This window comes from Mirounga angustirostris, unplaced genomic scaffold (assembly GCF_029215605.1).
Source record: "Mirounga angustirostris isolate CCGP_5_RB_7025 unplaced genomic scaffold, mMirAng1.0.hap1 SCAF_9, whole genome shotgun sequence".
In the NCBI taxonomy this organism is placed as follows: domain Eukaryota; kingdom Metazoa; phylum Chordata; class Mammalia; order Carnivora; family Phocidae; genus Mirounga; species Mirounga angustirostris.
In genome coordinates this window covers 18,866,818-18,886,284 of record NW_026991717.1, presented here as the reverse complement: position 1 = coordinate 18,886,284, position 19,467 = coordinate 18,866,818, and the positions used below count along the sequence as shown (strand labels likewise).

Genomic DNA, 19,467 nt, shown 5'->3' with positions numbered 1-19,467 from the left:
ATTTTCTGCCCAACCATCTGACTGAATTCTTTTAGAAATTATAATAGTTCTTTAGTTGAGTCATTTGGTTTTTTAGTTATATAATTCCATATTAGCTCCTAATTCTTTCTTTCATCTAAAATAATAGCAGTGTGATAATATACATTCTTTTCTTCTCAGTTTTAATGAGAATGCTTCCGATGTTCCCCATGAGATAGATATTTATCAAATGAAGGAAGTATCTGTTTATGTATATTGTTAAGAATTTTAAAGATTTTTTTATTTATTCATTTGAGACACACAGAGAGAGAGAAAGAGAGAGAATGAGCAGGGGGAGAAGCAGAGGGAGGGGGAGAAGCAGACTCCCCGCGGAGCAGGGAGCCCGATGCGGGGCTCGATCCCAAGACCCTGGGATCATGATCTGAGCCGAAGGCAGACGCTTAACCATCTGAGCCACCCAGGCGCCCCTTGTTAAGAATTTTAATAAGAGGTTTTGATTAAATTTTATTAAATGTCTTCTCAGCATCCATGGAGAGGACTGGATGAGTTCTCTCTTTGAATTATTAATGTGGCAAATTATATTAGCAGGTTTTCTAATACTGAACTCTTCAGATTCTTGGAGTAAACCTTACTTGGCCATGGTGTATGTTTCACTATATTAGTAAATTTTATTTAGGATTTTTGCCACAGTGTTCATAAATGAGTTTGGTATGAACCTTTTTTCTTTTCCTGTGCTTATCTTGTTCAGTTTGGTTTCAGTGTGATATCAATTAATATAAATAATAAGGAAAACTTTTCCCCCTTTTTAAATGCTCTTAAACAGTTTGAATGGATTGGTGTTATCTGTTTCTGAAAGATTAAATAGAGTCTCCTTATGAAAAATACTGCTAAGAAACCATGTGGGCCAGAGGTTTTCAGGAAGGGTAGCTCATTGACCAGCTTCCCTAGGTCTTCTATATTAACTAGTTTATGTGCATTTTTACTCTATTCTGGGTTTGTTTTGGGTTTTTTTTTTTAAGATTTCATTTTTTTATTTGAGAGAGAGCATGAGCAGAGAGGGGGCAGAGGGAGAGAGAGAAGCAGACTCCCTGCTGGGCAGGGAGCGTGATGCAGGACTCGATCCCAGGACCCTGAGACCATGACCTGAGCCGGAGGCAGATGCTTAAATGACTGAGCCATACAGGTGCCCCACATTTTACTCTATTCTGAACAATAGCTCTATTAATTTATATACTGTAAGGAAATAACTTCATCTCAAGTTTAGGTACATAGAATTGAGCTCAGTGATCACTGATTATTATTTAAAATTTACATGCATACATGAGAGACGATGGACTCTGAAAAACAAACTGAGGGTTCTAGAGGGGAGAGGGGTCGGAGGATGGGTTAGCCTGGTGATGGGTACTAAAGAGGGCATGTATTGCATGGAGCACTGGGTGTTATACGCAAACAATGAATCATGGAACACTACATCAAAAACTAAAGATGTAATGTATGGTGTGATTAACATAATAAAAAATTTACATGCATACATACATATGTACATGCATACATATGTACATACATAAAATTTCCTTTGCATTTTGGTTATCTTCTTCCTTTCTGTCCATCTTTTTTTCTTTCTCCTTTCTTTTCATCTTATTATTCATGCTTTCTTCCCTTTTTCTTGAATAGGTTAGCAAATGGTTTATCCAGTTCATTTTTCCCCCAAAGAGCCAACTCATACTTGTCTGTGGTTTTTCTGTTCCCTAAATAAGAAATTACTCTTTTTTATCTTCATTAATTTATTCTGTTTTATTAGAAATTTATATTGTTCCACTTTCATACTTTTTGAAGTAGACAATTTTTTCCTTGTTTGAGTATTTGAGACTCTTCCTTCATCTCTCCTGGTATCTAACATTTTCATCGTCATTATTTTCTTCATAATTCGCAGCTTTGGTTACGACTTTCCCATTGGCCCAAGAGTTGCTTAAAATGACATCCTATGATTTTTGCTGTTTTCAGTGGATGCAAAGCAAGCCAGTAGTTTCATCAGATGTACAAGGGGAGGGTGTTACACAAGAGCATGAGTAGGAGGAGACAGGGGTTGTTGGGCCCATATTAGAAGCCTGCCCCCTACTAAGTGGGAAGCCTCATTATTCTACACAGTATTTGTTCAATGTTAGCTATTTTCTTCTTAAATACTGCCTCTCTTCCATTCTTTCTAGTCTCCTTCTAGGACTATGATTAGACACAGACATCAACGTTTTCTCCTCTTTGTTATCTTTTAACCCAATTTTTTTTAGTATTTTCCTGTTTCTTTTCTCTTCATGCTACAATCTGTATAATTTCTTCAAATCTATTTTCCATTCACGAATTCTCTCTCTCAGTGATGTCAGAATCCACTGCTTTTCTTCAACAATTATACATTTAATGTCTCATAATAAAAGTTCTTTCTAGTTTCTTTTTCAGATTTGCCTGATCATATTCCATAGTATCTCACTGCTGGCTTGTGTACATGATGTCATCTTCTATTTCTTTAAATATTTTATAGATAGTTACTATAATGATTTTTGTTTTTCTAGAGAGAGAGAAGGTGGGCAGAGGCAGAGGGAGAGGGAGAGAGAGAATCTTAAGCAGGCTCCACACCCAGCGCAGAGCCCGATACAGGGCTTGATCTTATAACCCTGAGACAGTGACCAGAGCCAAAATCAAGAGTAGGGCACTTAACTGACTGAGCCACCCAGGCACCCCTAGGTAGTTATTATATATTCTGTATCTGATCGTTCTATCATCTAAACAGCTTGGAAGTTTAAATCTTTTGTTGGTTGCTTCTGCCGGCTGTCATTTATGTTTCCATGTTTCATCGTGAGTTTACTTTTATTAGAAATCACCATGGAATTCTGAGAGCCTGAATGGTGGTTGCTTTCCTTCAGAGAGACTTTACATTTGTCTCAAAAAGCCAGGGGTGCCACCAATCCTTCTAGAACTGATAAACACCCTTCCAGATTTCAGACTTATTCTCCCAGCTGGAGGGTCAAGATCATTGCCAGCCCTCGGGGGAATGCACCCCTTGTATGTGCTGACTACAAATTGGACTATTTTTTTTTTTCAAAGATTTTATTTATTTATTTGAGAGAGAGAGTGAGAGAGAGAAAGAGCACAAGAGGGGGTAGCGGGAGAGGGAGAAGCAGACTCCCTGCTGAGCAGGGAGCCCGATGCGGGACTCGATCGCGGGACTCCAGGATCATGACCTGAGCCGAAGGCAGTCGCTTAACCAACTGAGCCACCCAGGCGCCCCAAATTGGACTATGTTGTAAGTATGTACAAGTATAGCTATGTGTGTGTTTTGGGTTGGCTTTCTTGAATAGTTCTTCACTTCTGGTGAGCTCAGCAATAAGAATGACGTTTGAGGGACACCTGGCTGGCTCAGTTGGTAAGAGCAAGAGACTCTTGATCTTGTGGTTGTAAGTTTGAGCCCCACATTGGGGTGTAGAGATTACCTAAAAATAAAATCTTTTAAAAAATGAATGACATTTTATTATAATACTTAGCTGTTTTTGGAATGGAAGAGCAGCCCTGCCTTCCATAGATGATCTATTCTGACATTTGCTGGGAGCTAAAGGTGCCACAGGCAAACTTCTCTTTAGTTTCTACTCTACCCTAATTGCATGGGCATGATGAAATAAATGCATTTCCACCTTTAAACCCCTTCTCTCCATTCCCTCTACACCCCAATTTAATTATTTTTCTTAGTGGTTAACATTTTCCCTTTAAAAGCTCTGATATCTCAGTTATTACATTTGTCTGTTTCGTTCCTCCCCCAACTAGACATGATAAAGAAATTGATATATATATGGACAATCTCTTATGCCCCCCCCACTGCACCTTCTTTTATAGCCTGTTCTTATATCTCTACCATTTCTGTCTCATCCAAATTTATATCCTCTGCCTTCTGTTCTCTAACTTCAGCTAGAGAAGTTCTCTAACTTCATTTCAATTGATGCTTTGGTGGGTGCTCACTTCTAGTCACTTCTGGGTTTTGCATTCATTTCTCTGCTGACTGAACTTTATCCTCTAGTATTTTCTCCAGAAAAGGATTCCACTCTTTATACATTCAAAAATAATTTTCTGGGGGCGCCTGGGTGGCCCAGTCAATTAAGCATCTGCCTTTGGCTCAGGTCATGACCTCAGGGTCCTGGGATCGAGTCCCGCATTGGGCTCCCTGCCTAGCGGGGAGTCTGCTTCTCCCTCTGCCTGCCACTCCCCCACTCTAGCTCGTGCTTTCTCCCTCTCTTTCAAATAAATAAAATATTTTTAAAAAGTAATTTTCTGTTACATAAATACCTAAGCAACACTTTAGTTGCTAGAAATTACTCAGGTTACATTTTCTTTCCTTGTGTCCTTCTAAGCATCACCCCACAGTGGGTGCTGTTGTGGAGAAATCTGCAGGGAGCCTGCTGTCTTTTCCCATTGTCAGTGACTTGATCTTTTTGCCCGGCTGCTTAAAATCTTTTGTGCTCTATCTCTGAAATCCAGTAACTTTTATCAAGGACATGCCTCTGTGTTCATTATTCTTCACCATTTTTTCCTGGAATAGGACTTTGCTTTCCAATCTGAAACTGAGAGCTTCTTTCATTTTAGGATAGGATCTTGAATTTCTCTTCAGATACCTTTTCTGTCCCATTACTTTGGTTCTCTTCTTTAGGAGTCCTGTCCTTCCACCCCAACTCAGGGCCCTTGACCTCCACAAACATCTATCCCCTCATTGGAAAAAATAGAGAGAGCTCATCCTCCTTGCCTCCCACTTTTGCTTATGTCACATCTCCTTTATGTGTCTTCCATGTCTGTCATTTCTGCCTAATCTGTTTCAATTGTTAATTCATTTTATTAAATTCACTTTTGCTTGGTCATTAACTCCATGTACCCCTCTGTGTTCAGTGGTATCTCTCTTCTTCTGCTCTCAGTGTTGTCCTCATTGGTCATCTGATTGTATTCTTTTTTACCTTCCTTGGCCCAGTTCTGATGGTTAATACTTTATCTCGTTTGACCTGACCATCTTTTCCCTGAGTTCTTATGTATTTGCTTTTTGCAAGTGCAAAAAAAAAAAAAAAAGACACAATTACTTTTTTTTTTTTTTTTAAATAATGCACATAGGTTTGCACATTCTTTTTAGCCATATGATGATCATATTATCTGGTGAGTATTCTTCACATGCTTTCTCCCTCCTGTATCTTCTCCCTTTTTATTCATACTAATTTGTATAAATCCTGTACTGATTGTTTCTGACTATTGTTCACCTCTGAGTTATTCCTGGACCAGGGATAGATAGGATGTTCATTTGGAGAGTGTCAGGGCTATTTTCAGGCTAGGAGGAATTCTCCTTAGTGGAGGAGTGTGTGTGTTCCAACCTAAAGAGACCAGCAGTTGCGAGACTATCCACCCTGCAGTCTGTCTCCTGCTCTAGGAATGGCTTCCTACACATATGGTCTCCTTGTCATTTCCTTGTGGAGCCTTGATTTTCCTGCTTCTACCTGGTGATAGGTTGGGTCCAGAGAATCTTCCCTCTCCAGTTTGAGCATGCATTTCTCTCCTTATCTTCTCTCTCTCTGTAAATAGTTTTACTATAAACAGCATACTATGCAGGCATAAAAATGCACAGATCATACATTTAGAGCTTGATTAGTTTTTAGAGAGTGAACACATCTGTTGAGCCACTACATGGGTCAAGAACCAGGATATGAACCTTGATCAATGAACTCTCAGTCCAGTACTTCTGATCCAGCTCAGGCCCTTGACCTCTACAAACATGTGCCTCTTCTTTGGAAAAATGGAAAAAATAGAGAAAGCCCTGTCTTACTTGCCTCCCACAGCTGTCATAAGCCTCAGGATGACAGAGCGCTTTGTCATTTGGAAAGCATGACATGAATGCCAGCTCTCTAAAAGGCATCACAGTGGCAAAGATTAATGCTATCCATACTGTTTTTCCAGTACTGAAATCGAATCACAGAAGGGCAGCTGCTTAGCTTGGGCACACAGGGCAATGCTGATGGCCGAGCTGGGGTCAGAGGCTACAGCTCTAAAGTTGCCTTCTCTGCTCAATCCTCTTGTCTTTGTTTTGAAACTAAACAGAAAGGTAACCACTGTCCTGACTCCCAGCACTACCATTTTCTTCTACTTGTTTTTGAAGTTCATGTAAATGGAATCATGCAGTATTCCATTGTTCTGATAGACCATAATTCCTCTGTTGATGGCCATTGGGGCAGTTTTCAACTTTGGGACTAATAGAAAGATTTTTGCCGGGAACCTTCTTGACAAAATGTTTTAGGTGAACATAGACACACGTTTCTGTCTGACGCATACCTAGGAGTGGAATTGTTGAATATTAGAATGTGCATGTCTTCAGCTTTAGTAGGTACTATCAAAGAGTTTCTCAGAGTTGTTGAACCAAGTTAGAAGCTCATCATTAATTTAAGAGCGCTCTTATCACACCACATCCTTGTCAACACTTTGTATTCTCTCTCTGTCATTTAGTCATTCCGGTGGGTGTGTAGAGGTACAGAGTGGTGGTTTTAATTTGCCTTTTCTGGATGGCTGATGAAACTGAGCACCTGTTCATGTGTTTATTGGCCATCCTTATGTTTAAATGCCCTCATTTGTGAAGTTTCCAATTTTTTTGCCCATTTTTCTACTGTGCCATTTTAATTTGTCTGTGGGAGGGCTTTTGTTTTGTGTTTTTTACATATATTCTAGATACAAATCCTATGTTGATCCCATTCATTACAAACATCTCTCCCATGTATTACAAATATCCTCTCTCACTTTCTTACAGTTGTCTTTTGATAAACAGAAGTTCTTCATTTTAATATAGTATAATTCATTAATTTTTCCCTTTATGGTTAGTACTTTTTGTGTTCTACTTAAGAAAGCTTTGCCTGACCTCATCCCCTTTTCCCTGATGATTAGAAAAGTTTTATGGGAATGTGCTGTCTATAAACTGCATAACAGTTCACACCACCTTCTTCCTCTCCCTCCCAATGGGGCAGGTGCGTCTCCTAATCCCAAGCACTCCTACGTCATAAATTACCTCCCAGGTCAGCCTTGTCTCACAAACACATGGCCACACAGTGACACCACACTCTCAAAGAGCTCTGGGGTTAAAGTTCATGGAATCAAACATTTAATAAGGTGCAGTCCATATTTATGGGACCAACTGGTGGTATGCTCAGAGTTCTCATCTTTTTACCATTCCATGGAGAGATGAACAGTAATGGGAACACAGGGGCTTTCCTGACCCCAAATGTGCACTGTTCCACTTGAATCATCAACTTCTTTAAGGGCACAGAGCAGCTTCGACATACTTGAAAAATGAGCAAGCTCTGCGGGCTTTTGAACTCTTTGTCAAAGCCCCTCCAACTCTGCTTCCCTTCTTCCCTTTTGCTCTGTTTGTCTCTTCAACTTCGAAATACTTTTTGACTTGAGACAGCGCAGTGCACATCTCTTCTATGCAGATGTTTGAGGTTACTTGGAATGGCAGCCCTCTACACGAAGCAAGGCACACCTTTTGCAAGCTCCACTGTGACTGTCCTGAGCAAGGACCCTTGACCCTCACTGGGCCCAAAATGCACCCTCAGGTGCCCCGGCCACGTCCTGGAGGGTGATGTCTTCTTGCTGCAGCCCAGGCCTCTTGCCCATGATTGGGCTTGGCATCCTGGAAGCACTGCGTCTTTAAAAGAGCCTTCAGTACATCTGTTCTCAATTTTCAGACCACAAGGCGAGGATTTGGGTGCAAGGAGTTTATCTGGGAAGTGATCCCAGGAAGCACTGTGAGGGGTCAGGGAGGTGGGAGAAGAGGGTGGGGAATCCAAAGTGCACTGAAGGGCAGGCGACTGCAGGGACAGTGGGGCCAACCCACCAGGACCCTCTGAGAGAAGTGAGGAGCTTGCCTCAGAGCCATCCCACCCAGGGAGATGGGCTGTCCAGCTCCCATCCCTGTGGTCAAGCGTTGCTCCATGGTCAGAGGATGGCCTCGGGGCAGAGAGACTGGGGAAGCAACACTGAATGCTCTGAGTCCTGGAGGGGAGACTGAGGCAGCCAGGGAGGATGCTGGCCATGTCTGCCCCAGTTCTTTTCATAAATGATCCCATCCTGAGTACTTTGTCTACGTGTGGGTTTCCTATTAATACAGATGGGAGTCTGTTTTTAAATGCTTGTCCTTGTTGAAGGGGAATTATTTTAATTGTATATTTGTGCATGTTCAGAAATTCCTTAGGTGAAATACTATAAGAAATTATGCATAAGTCAGCTGAGCTAGAAAATGGGTGACCACGGGGAGAGTGGAAAACCTTCTTTAACCCTTTGAGGTCTCTGAGCCCTTTATCGGCCTTCGGGCTCTGGATTCTAGGCCTATGTAATGGCCCCTCCAGCCTCAGCAACAAAGCTGCCTCTTCTGGCAGGCCCTGTCTGAGGAGGCTCTGCCGTGGAGATTCTTTTCCTGTGCACTATGTCCGACCCATGGGTATCTGCCTCGGACCTTCCTACATTAAACGGAAGGTATGTGTTTGTTAATGGCGCCCAGCCTGCACCCTGCGTTGGACACCCCCTCAGTACCTAATGCAGGAGTTGCCAAACTGAATCCCCCCGCCAAGACAAGCACCCTCTTGGGAGTCAATGCACAGAATTTTGTGGAGTTAAAGTGAACCAGTTGAATGATGCGCTTTTACATACAGATTCATGACCGTCCTTTTTCCCTTCGTATTTCAAATTCCAAATCCAGACCAGTCATTGGGCCCCACCTTCCGACCCCAGGAGTGACCTGTTTCTGGTGTTCTAGGCAGTTGTGTTCCTTCCCTTGTCAGCAGCATCTGATGTGCGCTGGACTGTGGTGCCTGGTGGAAGGAGATACATCCTGCAAGACCAAGCTGGACCCTCCCCTGGACGGTACCGAGTGTGGGGCAGACAAGGTAACCCCCGCCTCCCACAGCCCTCCCCCGGCCCCCATCTCCTGGGCATCGGGCACGTCTCTTGAAGGGGAGGTGGTCTGCACTGTACTCAGGAGTGCCTGAAACTCCCCTTGGGCAGCCCCAGAAAGGCCCATGGAGCCCACTCTGGGCAAAAATGGACACTTCTATCACCTTTCTCCTTTTTTTTTTTCCGGTGAGATATAAAAATCGCTTAATATTTTTGTTAAATTGACTCTTTTTGTCACACAAGTGAATTTCCTTAAAAAAAAAACAAACCTTTTACATCAATAAACCGTACATGGGAAAACAGGATCGCTGGCCACATGCAAAAGGCTATCCTAAAACGAGTTTGATGAGAACAGTGTTAGGCGATTCTAGCTCGAGGTTAAGAGAGCGAGGCCTGATGTTCATTAACAGGAGAGACTGGTGTTGGCGAGGGGGGGTGTTCAGGGCCAGCAGCCACAGATTTCTCCTTAGTCTTACTGCAAGGAGGGAACGAGATGCCATGATGAGCAACCACGAAATCACCTCTCGTGGCCCGGAAGTGCCACGCACATTGGGAAATTCCCTCTTGGAGCAGGGGCTTTCCCTTATTCTCAGAGCCAAGGTTCACCCCTTTGGAGGTGGCAGCGTCCTCTCCGAGCACCAAACCCAGCTTCAAAGTGCAAAACCACAGAGCCAGGAAACGCAGCCTTCCAGAGAGACGACGCGCTCGCGTGAAGTAAAGTTGGCCAAAGCTCAGGTCTCTTCAAGAGCCATGTGAATTAATCCTTTCTCTGAGAATTCAGAAAACTCCAAGGGAACCCATTCCGTGTGGACTGTGAGGGCAAAATGCAAAGCCCACAGGGACGGGCTCTAGAGTTCCCAAGCATGCCTGCCCCCGCAAGGGTCTACTTTTGTGTAAATTATCAAAAGCCACTGGGGATGGCGTGGCGTTTTCTCGTGGGGGGGACCTGCAGTGATGTGGTGAGCGAGCAGGTGGGCTCCTCGGCGCTGAGCGCCCCTGGGGCCCGGGGCCCGCCCTGCTGTGTTTCAGTGGTGCCGCGCAGGGGAGTGTGTGAGCAAGACGCCCATCCCGGAGCACGTGGACGGAGACTGGAGCCCGTGGGGCGCCTGGAGCATGTGCAGCCGGACGTGTGGGACAGGAGCCCGCTTCCGGCAGAGGAAGTGTGACAACCCCCCGTAAGTCCCCCTTGACCAGGCATTCTCCAGGGTGCCCTGATCAGGGTTTCCAAATCACAGCTCTTACTGCCTGATGCCAAGGAGGGTCTGTCTCCCGAGGAGAATTTGAGCTTAAGGGAAGAAATGAAGTCACTCCAAGGGCCCGGGGTGCAGGGGTGTCGTGTGCATCATATGGCGTCTCGGCTTAAACAGAGCTCTTGCTGTGAGCGTGGATGCAGTAAGTCCTGTGGTGAGCTGGCTCCTTATCCCTTGTGTGGGCCTGAGTAGAGAGCTTTCATGAGACAGCTGGGTGACAGTCTCCCTTTGCAGGCTTCCTCAGTCAAGGGTCATTCCAGGGAAGCCTGTGGACCTTCCGGAAGAATGGCCGACCTTCAGATTGGCTGGCTGTTAGCTGATCTGGGAGCCGCCTGGCTGTGGATGAGTCACAAAGCATCTGGGGGTTCAGCTGTCTTTCTTCATCCAGATATTTTTCACCTGTGTTCTTAGAAGTGTTTGGCAGAAAATCGTTTTTTGGGTTTTGTTTTTTTTTTCCCTCATTGGCTTCCTTTTATTGACCTTGATGACGACCCCTCTTGTTCTTGGCACATTTGTTCCAGAAAGCTCAGAGCTGTATTTTGTGCTTCGTTACGATAATTCCTTTCTCACAGGTTTTTCTCTTCTCCTCTGAGAGTTCCCATTTTTAATATTTCATAGAATAGTCTGTTTTATGTCTTGTGTGCCGTCAGCTGCATCACATTAATTTTGAAAATGAATGAGCAAAAAGAAAGGCTTTATATACACAATTAAGTCATGTTGATGAATAATTAGCAGTCTTCTCTTGTGTTTAAAAATTCCGATGCCCGACAGATGAATAGATAAAGAAGATGTGGTATATATATACAATGGAATATTATGCAGCCATCAAAAGGAATGAGATCTTGCCATTTGCAACAACGTGAATGGAACTGGAGGGTATTATGCTGAGCGAAATAAGTCAATCAGAGAAAGACATGTATCATATGACCTCACTGATATGAGGAATTCTTGATCTCGGAAACAAACTGAGGGGTGGGGTGGGAGGGATGGGGTGACTGGGCGATAGACACTGGGGAGGGTATGTGCTCTAGTAAGCTCTGTGAATTGTGCAAGACTGTTGAATCTCAGATCTGTACCTCTGAAACAGATAATGCAATATATGTTAAGAAAAAAAAAAGAAGAAGAAGATAGCAGGAGGGGAAGGATGAAGGGGGGGAAATCGGAGGGGTAGACGAACCATGAGAGACGATGGACTCTGAAAAACAAACTGAGGGTTCTAGAGGGGAGGGGGGTGGGAGGGTGGGTTAGCCTGGTGATGGGTATTGAGGGCACGTTCTGCATGGAGCACTGGGTGTTATGCACAAACAATGAATCATGGAACACTATATCTAAAACTAATGATGTAATGTATGGGGATTAACATAACAATAAAAAATAAAAATATCAAAAAAAATAAAAAAAAATAAAAATTGTGACTATGAATTGGAAATAGTGTTTGATGACAAATTACAAAAAAAAAAAAAAAAAAAAAAATTCCGATGCCCAGGCTGTATCCCAGACCAATTAAATCACAAGTTCTGGGGCTTGGACCCAGGAACTGGATGTTTTAAATCTCTACAGGTGAACCCAAAGGCCAGCCAAGGTTGAGACCTCCTGATTAAAGGAAAACTGACCTCACAGATTAGTCAAGGTCAAGAGCACAGTTTTCCCCCCAGTAGTGCTATAAGAATTGGCATCACATACTGTGTCTTGTTAAAACTTTTCCTTCCAGTATTTAGCAGAGTGCCTGAAAAATAATAGGTGGGTTTTTAATCTTTTAGGAATGACTTCTTAATTCAGAGCATAGAGGGTGTACTGGGATTCTTTAGAGAAACAATCAAGGAATATATATATATATGATTTGCGATGAGAAATCGGCTCATACAATTATGGAGGCTGGAGGGGGGGGTCCGACGATCTGCCATCTGCAAGCTGGAGACCCAGGGGAGCTGGTGATGTCGTCACATCCAGGTCTGAAGGCCTGAGAACCAGGGGAGCTGATGGTGTAAACCCCAGTGGGACAGCAAGAGAAATTGCGGAGAGAGGTCCTAGTGGGCGTAGAGGGCGCATGGGGTGGGTGTGAATTCCTCCTTCTTCCGCCTTTTGTTCTATGGAGGCCTTCAGGGGATTGGATGATGCCCCTTGGGGAGGGCCATCTACATTACTGCATCCACAGATTCAGATGCTAATCTCATCCGGAAACCCCCTCACAGACACACCCAAAAATAACCCTTAAGTCAGTCAAGTTGACACAGAAAAATAACCATCAGAGATGTGTAGATGGTTAGAAAGCCTGTTTAGCTAAATGGTGAGAAATTAATAGAGGTTTCAGTTTTTTCATAGTTCTGTGAGGAAGTTAAAATAATTTTGCCTCGGGCCCTGAGAAGAGAGCTCTGTGGGGCATCTGGGGGGCTCAGTCGGTTGAGCGTCTGCCTTCGGCTCAGGTCATGATCCTGGGGTCCTGGGATTGAGCCCTGAGTCAGGCTTCCTGCCCAGTGGGAAGCCTGCTTCTCTCTCTTCCCCCCCAACCCTGCTCCTGTGCTCTCCCTCTTGCTCTTCTCTCTCTCTCTCAAATACATAAATAAATAAATAAAATCTTTTAAAAAATGAAGAAAAAGAAGAGAGCTCTGGGTTTGGAATCAGGATGCTGAGATTTGGGCCTGGCTTCGTTGTTCTTCATGTGACCTCAGGGAAGCCCCTCCTCTTCTCTGGGCCTCAGTTCAGCCATTAGAGGGAACGGGCGGGGTATAGTGAGGAGAGCTGGCTTTCGAAGCAGGAACAGACAAGGTTTCAAGTCCCAGCACCACTCCTATAGCAGCTGATGGCCAGTATGTGTGTCTCCATCTGAAGTTGGAATAAGTCATGGGAATGCATATAAAGTCATGGTCTATATTGAGTACATGGCCCCTCTCCATTTTAGCACTAACAGAATGGAGATGAGACTGTGTGCCCTGTCTCCTGACATACAGGACTGTGTGAGGCTCGGAGGAAGGTGATTTACATGGAAAGACTTTGTTCAGAGCAGGGTACAATTTGCAAGAGTTGTAGCTGTCCTGGTGCTTCCTGTTTGCATCCAGAGCTCTTATACCCTGGCAAAGGATCAGTCTCCCTCAGCACATCATTCCATATCAGGTGCCACCCAGGAATGTCATAGTAGGGGCATATCAGAACCTTTAAATGCCCAGAAAGACCCTGTGCCCCGAGACAGTTGACAATTGGATTGTATTTAGGTGAGGACAACCCTTATAAAAAGATGTCATCAGTGCTGAGCAGATGCTAAATTAGGCGCAACTTTTAAGGGCCCTGACTGTTTCCTTGGCATGACGTTGGCTAAGGCATCCCCCATACCTTGGCTGTACCCATTGTTCCCATCCCAGCTGCTTTCTGCCCTGCCTACTCCTAAAGAACCCCTAGTTCAGAAAGCTGAGTTAGCATGCCCTCCCCCACCCGCTTGGCCCGCTGTGGGATTTCATAGGCTGGGTCTTCACCCCATTCCTCCAGGCCCAGTAGCCTTAAGAGAGAGGATGTACCAGAAACCCCAAAATTTTTGTAAAAATCTTCCATTCCTCTTCTTTATCAGGTACCCCCCATCCTACCTGGTGGTAGTCATGAGCTTTATCTCTCTTTGCCCCTCTTCCTCTGTCTTATCATTGAGGAATGGGGGACTTTGCCAGGCCTCTGCAAACAGGCTGCCGAGGGATATGTGGGTCTCAGCACGTCAGATGGTTATGGGCCCTGGAGAGAGAGGTCTTTATGTCCGATCTCTGTCATCCAACAACATCCCATGGGGCAGGCAGTGGTAGAAGGACCAGAAAGAGAATGCTGGTGTTCTCATGTCTCCTGGCTCCCGTGCCCCTTCTCAGTCATGCCTTTCCAGAATGATACCTTCAGTACACCTCGACAGGGCTCTGACTCTGGGCCAAGATCTCTGCTAGGTCTAGGCTTATAGGTGACAAGCAAAAACAGATAAAGTCCTTGCCCACTCTCAACGGGCACAGTTCTGCCAACTTCCTTTGGTCTTCTCCTGGATGCCTCAAACCTGACTCTTCCCGGACTGTGATCTCTCCTCCCAGCGCACATCTCCACTCCACATTAACAGCACCGTCCTCCATCACCTTGCTCCAGTCCAAAGCTCCTGAGTCCATGAATGGTCCCCTTGTCCCTCTCTTCCTCCTCCACATGCTCTTGTGATAAGAATGGCGAGTGCAGCGAGCCTGCACCATGTGCCGGGTTCCCTTTTCAGCATTTACAGGCAGTAAAGCATTGAATGCTGCCCTACAGGACAGGTACTCTTTTTCGCCCCACTGGTTAGAAACTGAGTCATGGAGAGGTTAGGTAACTTGCCCACGGTCACATAGCTGGTGTAGAGCCCAGCGGCAAGGCTCCACTGTTCTCTCAGACCTTTAGCAGCGGCCTCCCTGCTTCCCGCATGCTCCCTGCCCTCTGGATTCATTCTCTACACAGAGCCAGAGAGATCCACTTGAGCAAAATTCCAGTTCTCTCTCTTCCTGCTACAGCCCTTTCCATCGTTCCCCGCTGCACTTAGAATAAAGTCCATACTCTTGACCATGGCCTCTGTGTTCGTTTCCGGGGGCCGCCATCATAAGTTACCACAACTCGGGTGTCTTGACACAGCAACTTATCCTCTCCGCGTTGTAGAAACCGGAAGTCTGAAGTCAGGGTGTTGGCAGGGTTGATTCCTTCTTGAACCTGAAGGAGGATTCATCCCACCCATGCCTCCCCCGACCTTCTGGCGTCTGCTGGCGCCCTCTGGTATGCTTTGCCTTTGTAGACTTGCCTCTGTCTTCACGTGGCCTTCTCTCGTCTTCTGAGGACACCTGTCACTGGATTTAGGGCCCACCCCAAGTCAGGATGATCTCCTCTCCTACTTAAGAGATCCTCACTTATATCTACCAAGACCCTTTTTCCAAGAAGGTTCTAGGTGGACTTATCTTGGAGGGGAAGGAGCCACCATTCAACCCACTGCAGCCCTCTTTTCTGTCCTCAGATACAGCACTCCAAGCTCCGGACCTTTCCTTGCCCTCTCCCCAGCTTGCCTGTGCCCCTCCTTGGGCCTCTAAGGAAATGTCTTCTCAGGCCTCCTTCCTGACTGCCTTGCACAAGGCAGGGTGCCTGCTTTACACTCCCTCTCAGCGCCCTTTTCCCACATTACAGGTAGGATAACAATTTGTAATTACCCTTACGTCCTTGGTCGCTTGTTTTCACCTTGTCCTCCCCACCCCCCACTGGTCTTTGAGCTCCATGAAGGCGACCCCAGGCGGGGCACCATTCTCCTTTCCATGCTTCTAGCAGAAGAGCCCTACCTCACTACTTGGAGGCATGCTTGCTGAGAAGGACCAGTCTCTGTTTTGCCAGTGCCCCCAGAACACACCCTTAATACTGTTTTTCCCCCCAAAACATGAAGGTCATTGTAAATTATTAGGCCAAGAAGGCAGATGACCAGCTAGCCACCCTTCCTTGTACTGTCTCACCTCACGGAGGCCCAGGTGCTGTGGACAGGCCTGAGTCGGGGCTCAGGTTCCCCTGCATATGAGAATCCCCTTCCCCCCGTGCCTGCTCTGCCCCCAGGGAGGTTGTAGCCCACAGCAAGGGGTGCTCAGGGTCCTCTCCAGAACAAACTCCGAAATGTCACCCAGCCTTGTTCATCCCGAGTGAGAGAAACAATATGTCTTTGCTTCTGTAATATTTCTGCCTGGGTAACCTGTCCAGTCTTGTATAATAACAGTGTAGCTCTGTTTCTCTTTCTCCTTGGCAGTGTTCTCCAAGGTTCCTTGCCTTCAGGGAAGCACCCCAGGTGAACGGGAAGAGAAGGGCCCGGTCTTGGGTGGGCAGTTTGGCAGCAGCCCCCGGGGTTTCTGGGGGATCACGCAGGATATAGACAGTGTTTTGTGAACTCCGGGCAACAGTTGTCAGCCTACTTTTGCAGAGAGGTCTGATGTGATTGTTACAAAGCACAGCTGATCGAGGCCCTGGAGCCAATCTCCGACCTCTTCCTGGCTCACTCCTCACCTCACCAGGCTCACTGCCTTCAGATTTCCCGAGGATGTCCAAGTCTCACTGCCGTGTACATCTCGGACTTGGAACGCCTCCCCCCCACCCCCCTCCCTACCGCCTTCACTTTATATTCCTGGCTCCTTCCCTGTCCTCTGCAGCTGGTTTGTTCACTGTCCAAAAACACTGGCAAGAGAGTCCTCTCCCCCACCCCACCTTTTTCTTTCTCTAGTCCTGATCTTTACAGCTCTTGGAATTTGTATTTCTTGCTGTCTGACATCAGGGGGGACCATCCGGGTTTTTAATGCAGCTCCCTAGGCTCGTCCTTTCCTGCCACAGTTTGTATTCACTATTGGTGGGCATTTCTGCCCAAAGACTGCAAGGCAGAAAGTTCATCTCTCATTTGAATTCTGGTACCCCATCAGAAGGCTTGTGTTTTGGGGTGGGGAGCTGGAGAGTAGAGTTGAGAGAAAAGGCTCAGATGTTCTTGTGTGAAGGGCCCGCTGTCAGAGCATGAGAAGGACGAGAAGGTGAGTGGAACATAGAAATGGAATGCACTGGGGTCACTGAGCAGCATTGCTCCAAAGGCAGCCAGCCTCCTAAGACCCAGTGGGAGGCCTGGGGGTGGGCAGTGACGTTATATGCCTGTAATTGCTTTTTGCTTCTAAAGTGAAACCCCCGGATGCACGCTTTCAACACGCCAGTGACCTGGTGTTCCCACAGATGGATTTTTAAATTCTCAGCCTTTTACACTTGAGTCTAAGTCACATGAGTGACTTGGATACCTTGCAGAGGAGGCCTTAAAACTAGGATGTCTGCTGCCCTGAAAGGGCATTAGCAGCCCTGCCCTACTCCTGACATCTGGAGGGGCCGGCCGTCCACTAAGCCACCTGTGTCTCTGAATGGTGAGCGGATCTGAACCGCTGCTTTGACTTTTACCTTACAGTGTATTTTCATTGACTAGAACAGAGCAAAAAAAAAAAAAGGCGGGGGGGACCCCCAGCTGGAGTGTTTCTCTTCCTCCTATCCCGAGTCTGTGTGTTCATCCACTGAAGGAAAAGTGCCGTGTGATCCTGTTCATCTCGGTGAACCTTTGCGGCCTCCCTGCTCCACCCTGGGGTCTGCCCAGAGCACTCGAGGCCCCATCCTAGCAAGAGACAGCTGGTTCTGTCCTACAGGAGCTCCCTTTTCTCTGCACACGTGCAGTCTCTCACCAGAGCCTCTCTACCCTATTTTTTTTCCCCTTATGTTTAAACATCTTTATTAAGGTACGGTATACAGAAAAGCCCACGTATGCTAGAGCGTGGCTCGTGCTGCAGCTCTGCTCATCGTAGGCAGGGGTGTGCGCTGGGCACGCGGGCAGGTGCCTGCGGGGAGGGGTCATTGGCTCTGAGGGCGCATGCGTGTGACTGGATGGGGGTGTGGTTTTGCCGCGCAGACCTGCCAAATCAACAGCTGTGGGCCACAGGGAGCTTACTTGTGCTCTCAACCTCACCAGTGCTCTGGGTTGTCCGTGTTTTCCATGGTGGCCTTTCTGGTGGGTGTGTAGTGGTTATCTCCCTGACGTTCTCATTTGCATTTCCTTTCCAAGTAAGGAGCACCTGTGAGCATAGTTTGTGCCTGTGTTTGCCATTTGGATATCTTTTCTCGTGACGTGCCCATCTAAGTCATTTGGTTTCACATCTGAACTTCTATTTTATCCATGTTTAGGAAGTCCCAACCGAGTACAAACAGAATTTGAGGATTGATGCTGGAGAAGCATCTTGAAAAATCCATCACATCCCAGATGACGGTACCAGTAGGTCAGGCCGGCTTCTCAGCCTCCCTCCCCGTCTGCTCCTGCTGCATCCAGGAGCTCTTGGGAGTCACACTTCTTATGTCCACCTCATACTTACCACTGAGCTTTGATTTAACATATTAGAGCTTTGATTCCCTCATCTGAAGGATGCAGTCAGGAACCTCCTCAGATTCTTTGCAGAGATTTGACAGGGGGAATGGTTATAAAGACAGGTAAGGTGTAAGCCCTCTGGCCATATTAGACTGTAATCATGGTGTAGGTAAAAGTGCCTCTGTCCTTATCGTTTCTCACCCATGTCCCAAGTTGACCAAACTTCACTTCAAGATGAGATTTCAAATTCCTGTGTCACCTCCCCTTTTATTTCCATGAGTTCTCATGCTTGGAGCCTGAGCGGCAGAGCCTGTCAGGCTTGTCTCTGCCTTGCAACCCTCATAGAAAAGGCTGAGGGGAGGACACAGACCTAATTCTGGCTCTAAAAAATGAACAACTTTATTGTACCATGAATTCTGTTATTTCAGCTGTCCCTCATTTTAGCCATGTCAAGCTTGGTTTCTGTTGTTTTAGTCTTCCTAGACATCTTTTTACTTTATCCACACTACGTAGGCCAGAGAAACTTACCAGAGTGAATGAGGAACCTCAGCTCTCTGCTCCTCAGACTTTGGGAGGGTGATCTCTCCTGCCTGTGTTTGCCAGCCCCAATACAGCATCTCCTGAAGGCCCTTGTGTCCATACGACTCAGGCTTGGCACACTCATCCAATGTGGATTCCTGTAAAGTTGGTCCCCTTCTTCCAAGTCCTCCCACAGAACTTGTTTGTAAGCCATTTATGGACCTCCCCATCAGACACACCCTCCCCACACAAAGATTCTCCTCTGTCTCCCTTATGGCACATATGGAGGGCCTCTTTTTGTTGTCTCACACCAACGTATACCTGGGAGGCCATCACTAATGTCATGGTAACTCTTAGATGACCTGTATTATAGACACAGTCATGAAGAGGGCTGAGGGCAGGGTCCTGCCATGGATTGACATACTGGGATGATTTGGGTAACAAATCGCACTGTTCATGAATTGTTTCTCTCTTTTTCCCATGTGGTTCAAATAGTGACCCAAGGGAAAGCTGAAAAAACAAAACACCAAAAAGCTCTTCAGTCTTTTTTTTTTTTGAACAGGGGAAGTTTGATGTAAAAAAGCATTAGCTATAACAGGTGGTTGGAGTAATGGGAATTAGCTGCTAAGAGATAAAAGAGAACACAGGAAGAACACTGGAAGAACAAACATAGAAAGTGGCCACTCTCTTTGGGTTTGAGGCAGAGCACCCAAGGAAGGAACAAATATGGACGAAGGTGCCTCCCCACCCCCACACACACCCAGGGATGAGATTCCTTGGACTTTGTTGGAGAGGATGAAACCAAGACCCATTGGATGACAGAGAAGTTTGCAGAGGTGCTGCACAGATGGAACCTTCTGGAAAGTCACACTAAGGGGTATTAGGGAAAGC

The 19,467-nt window shown here is 46.0% G+C and overlaps 1 protein-coding gene across 2 annotated transcripts in view; it reads left to right on the top strand.

Moving 5' to 3' along the window:
• ADAMTS17 (ADAM metallopeptidase with thrombospondin type 1 motif 17) overlaps nt 1-19,467 on the top strand; it is a 343,861-nt gene that overhangs the window by 190,555 nt on the left and 133,839 nt on the right. Inside the window, exons 11-12 of one of the 2 annotated variants that reach the window (XM_064569986.1) lie at nt 8,820-8,921; nt 9,958-10,103. In XM_064569986.1, coding sequence (XP_064426056.1) covers nt 8,820-8,921; nt 9,958-10,103 — 248 coding nt within the window. Of the gene's footprint in view, nt 1-8,816; nt 8,922-9,957; nt 10,104-19,467 lie in introns of both variants that reach the window. The other variant, XM_064569985.1, reaches the window with a different exon arrangement.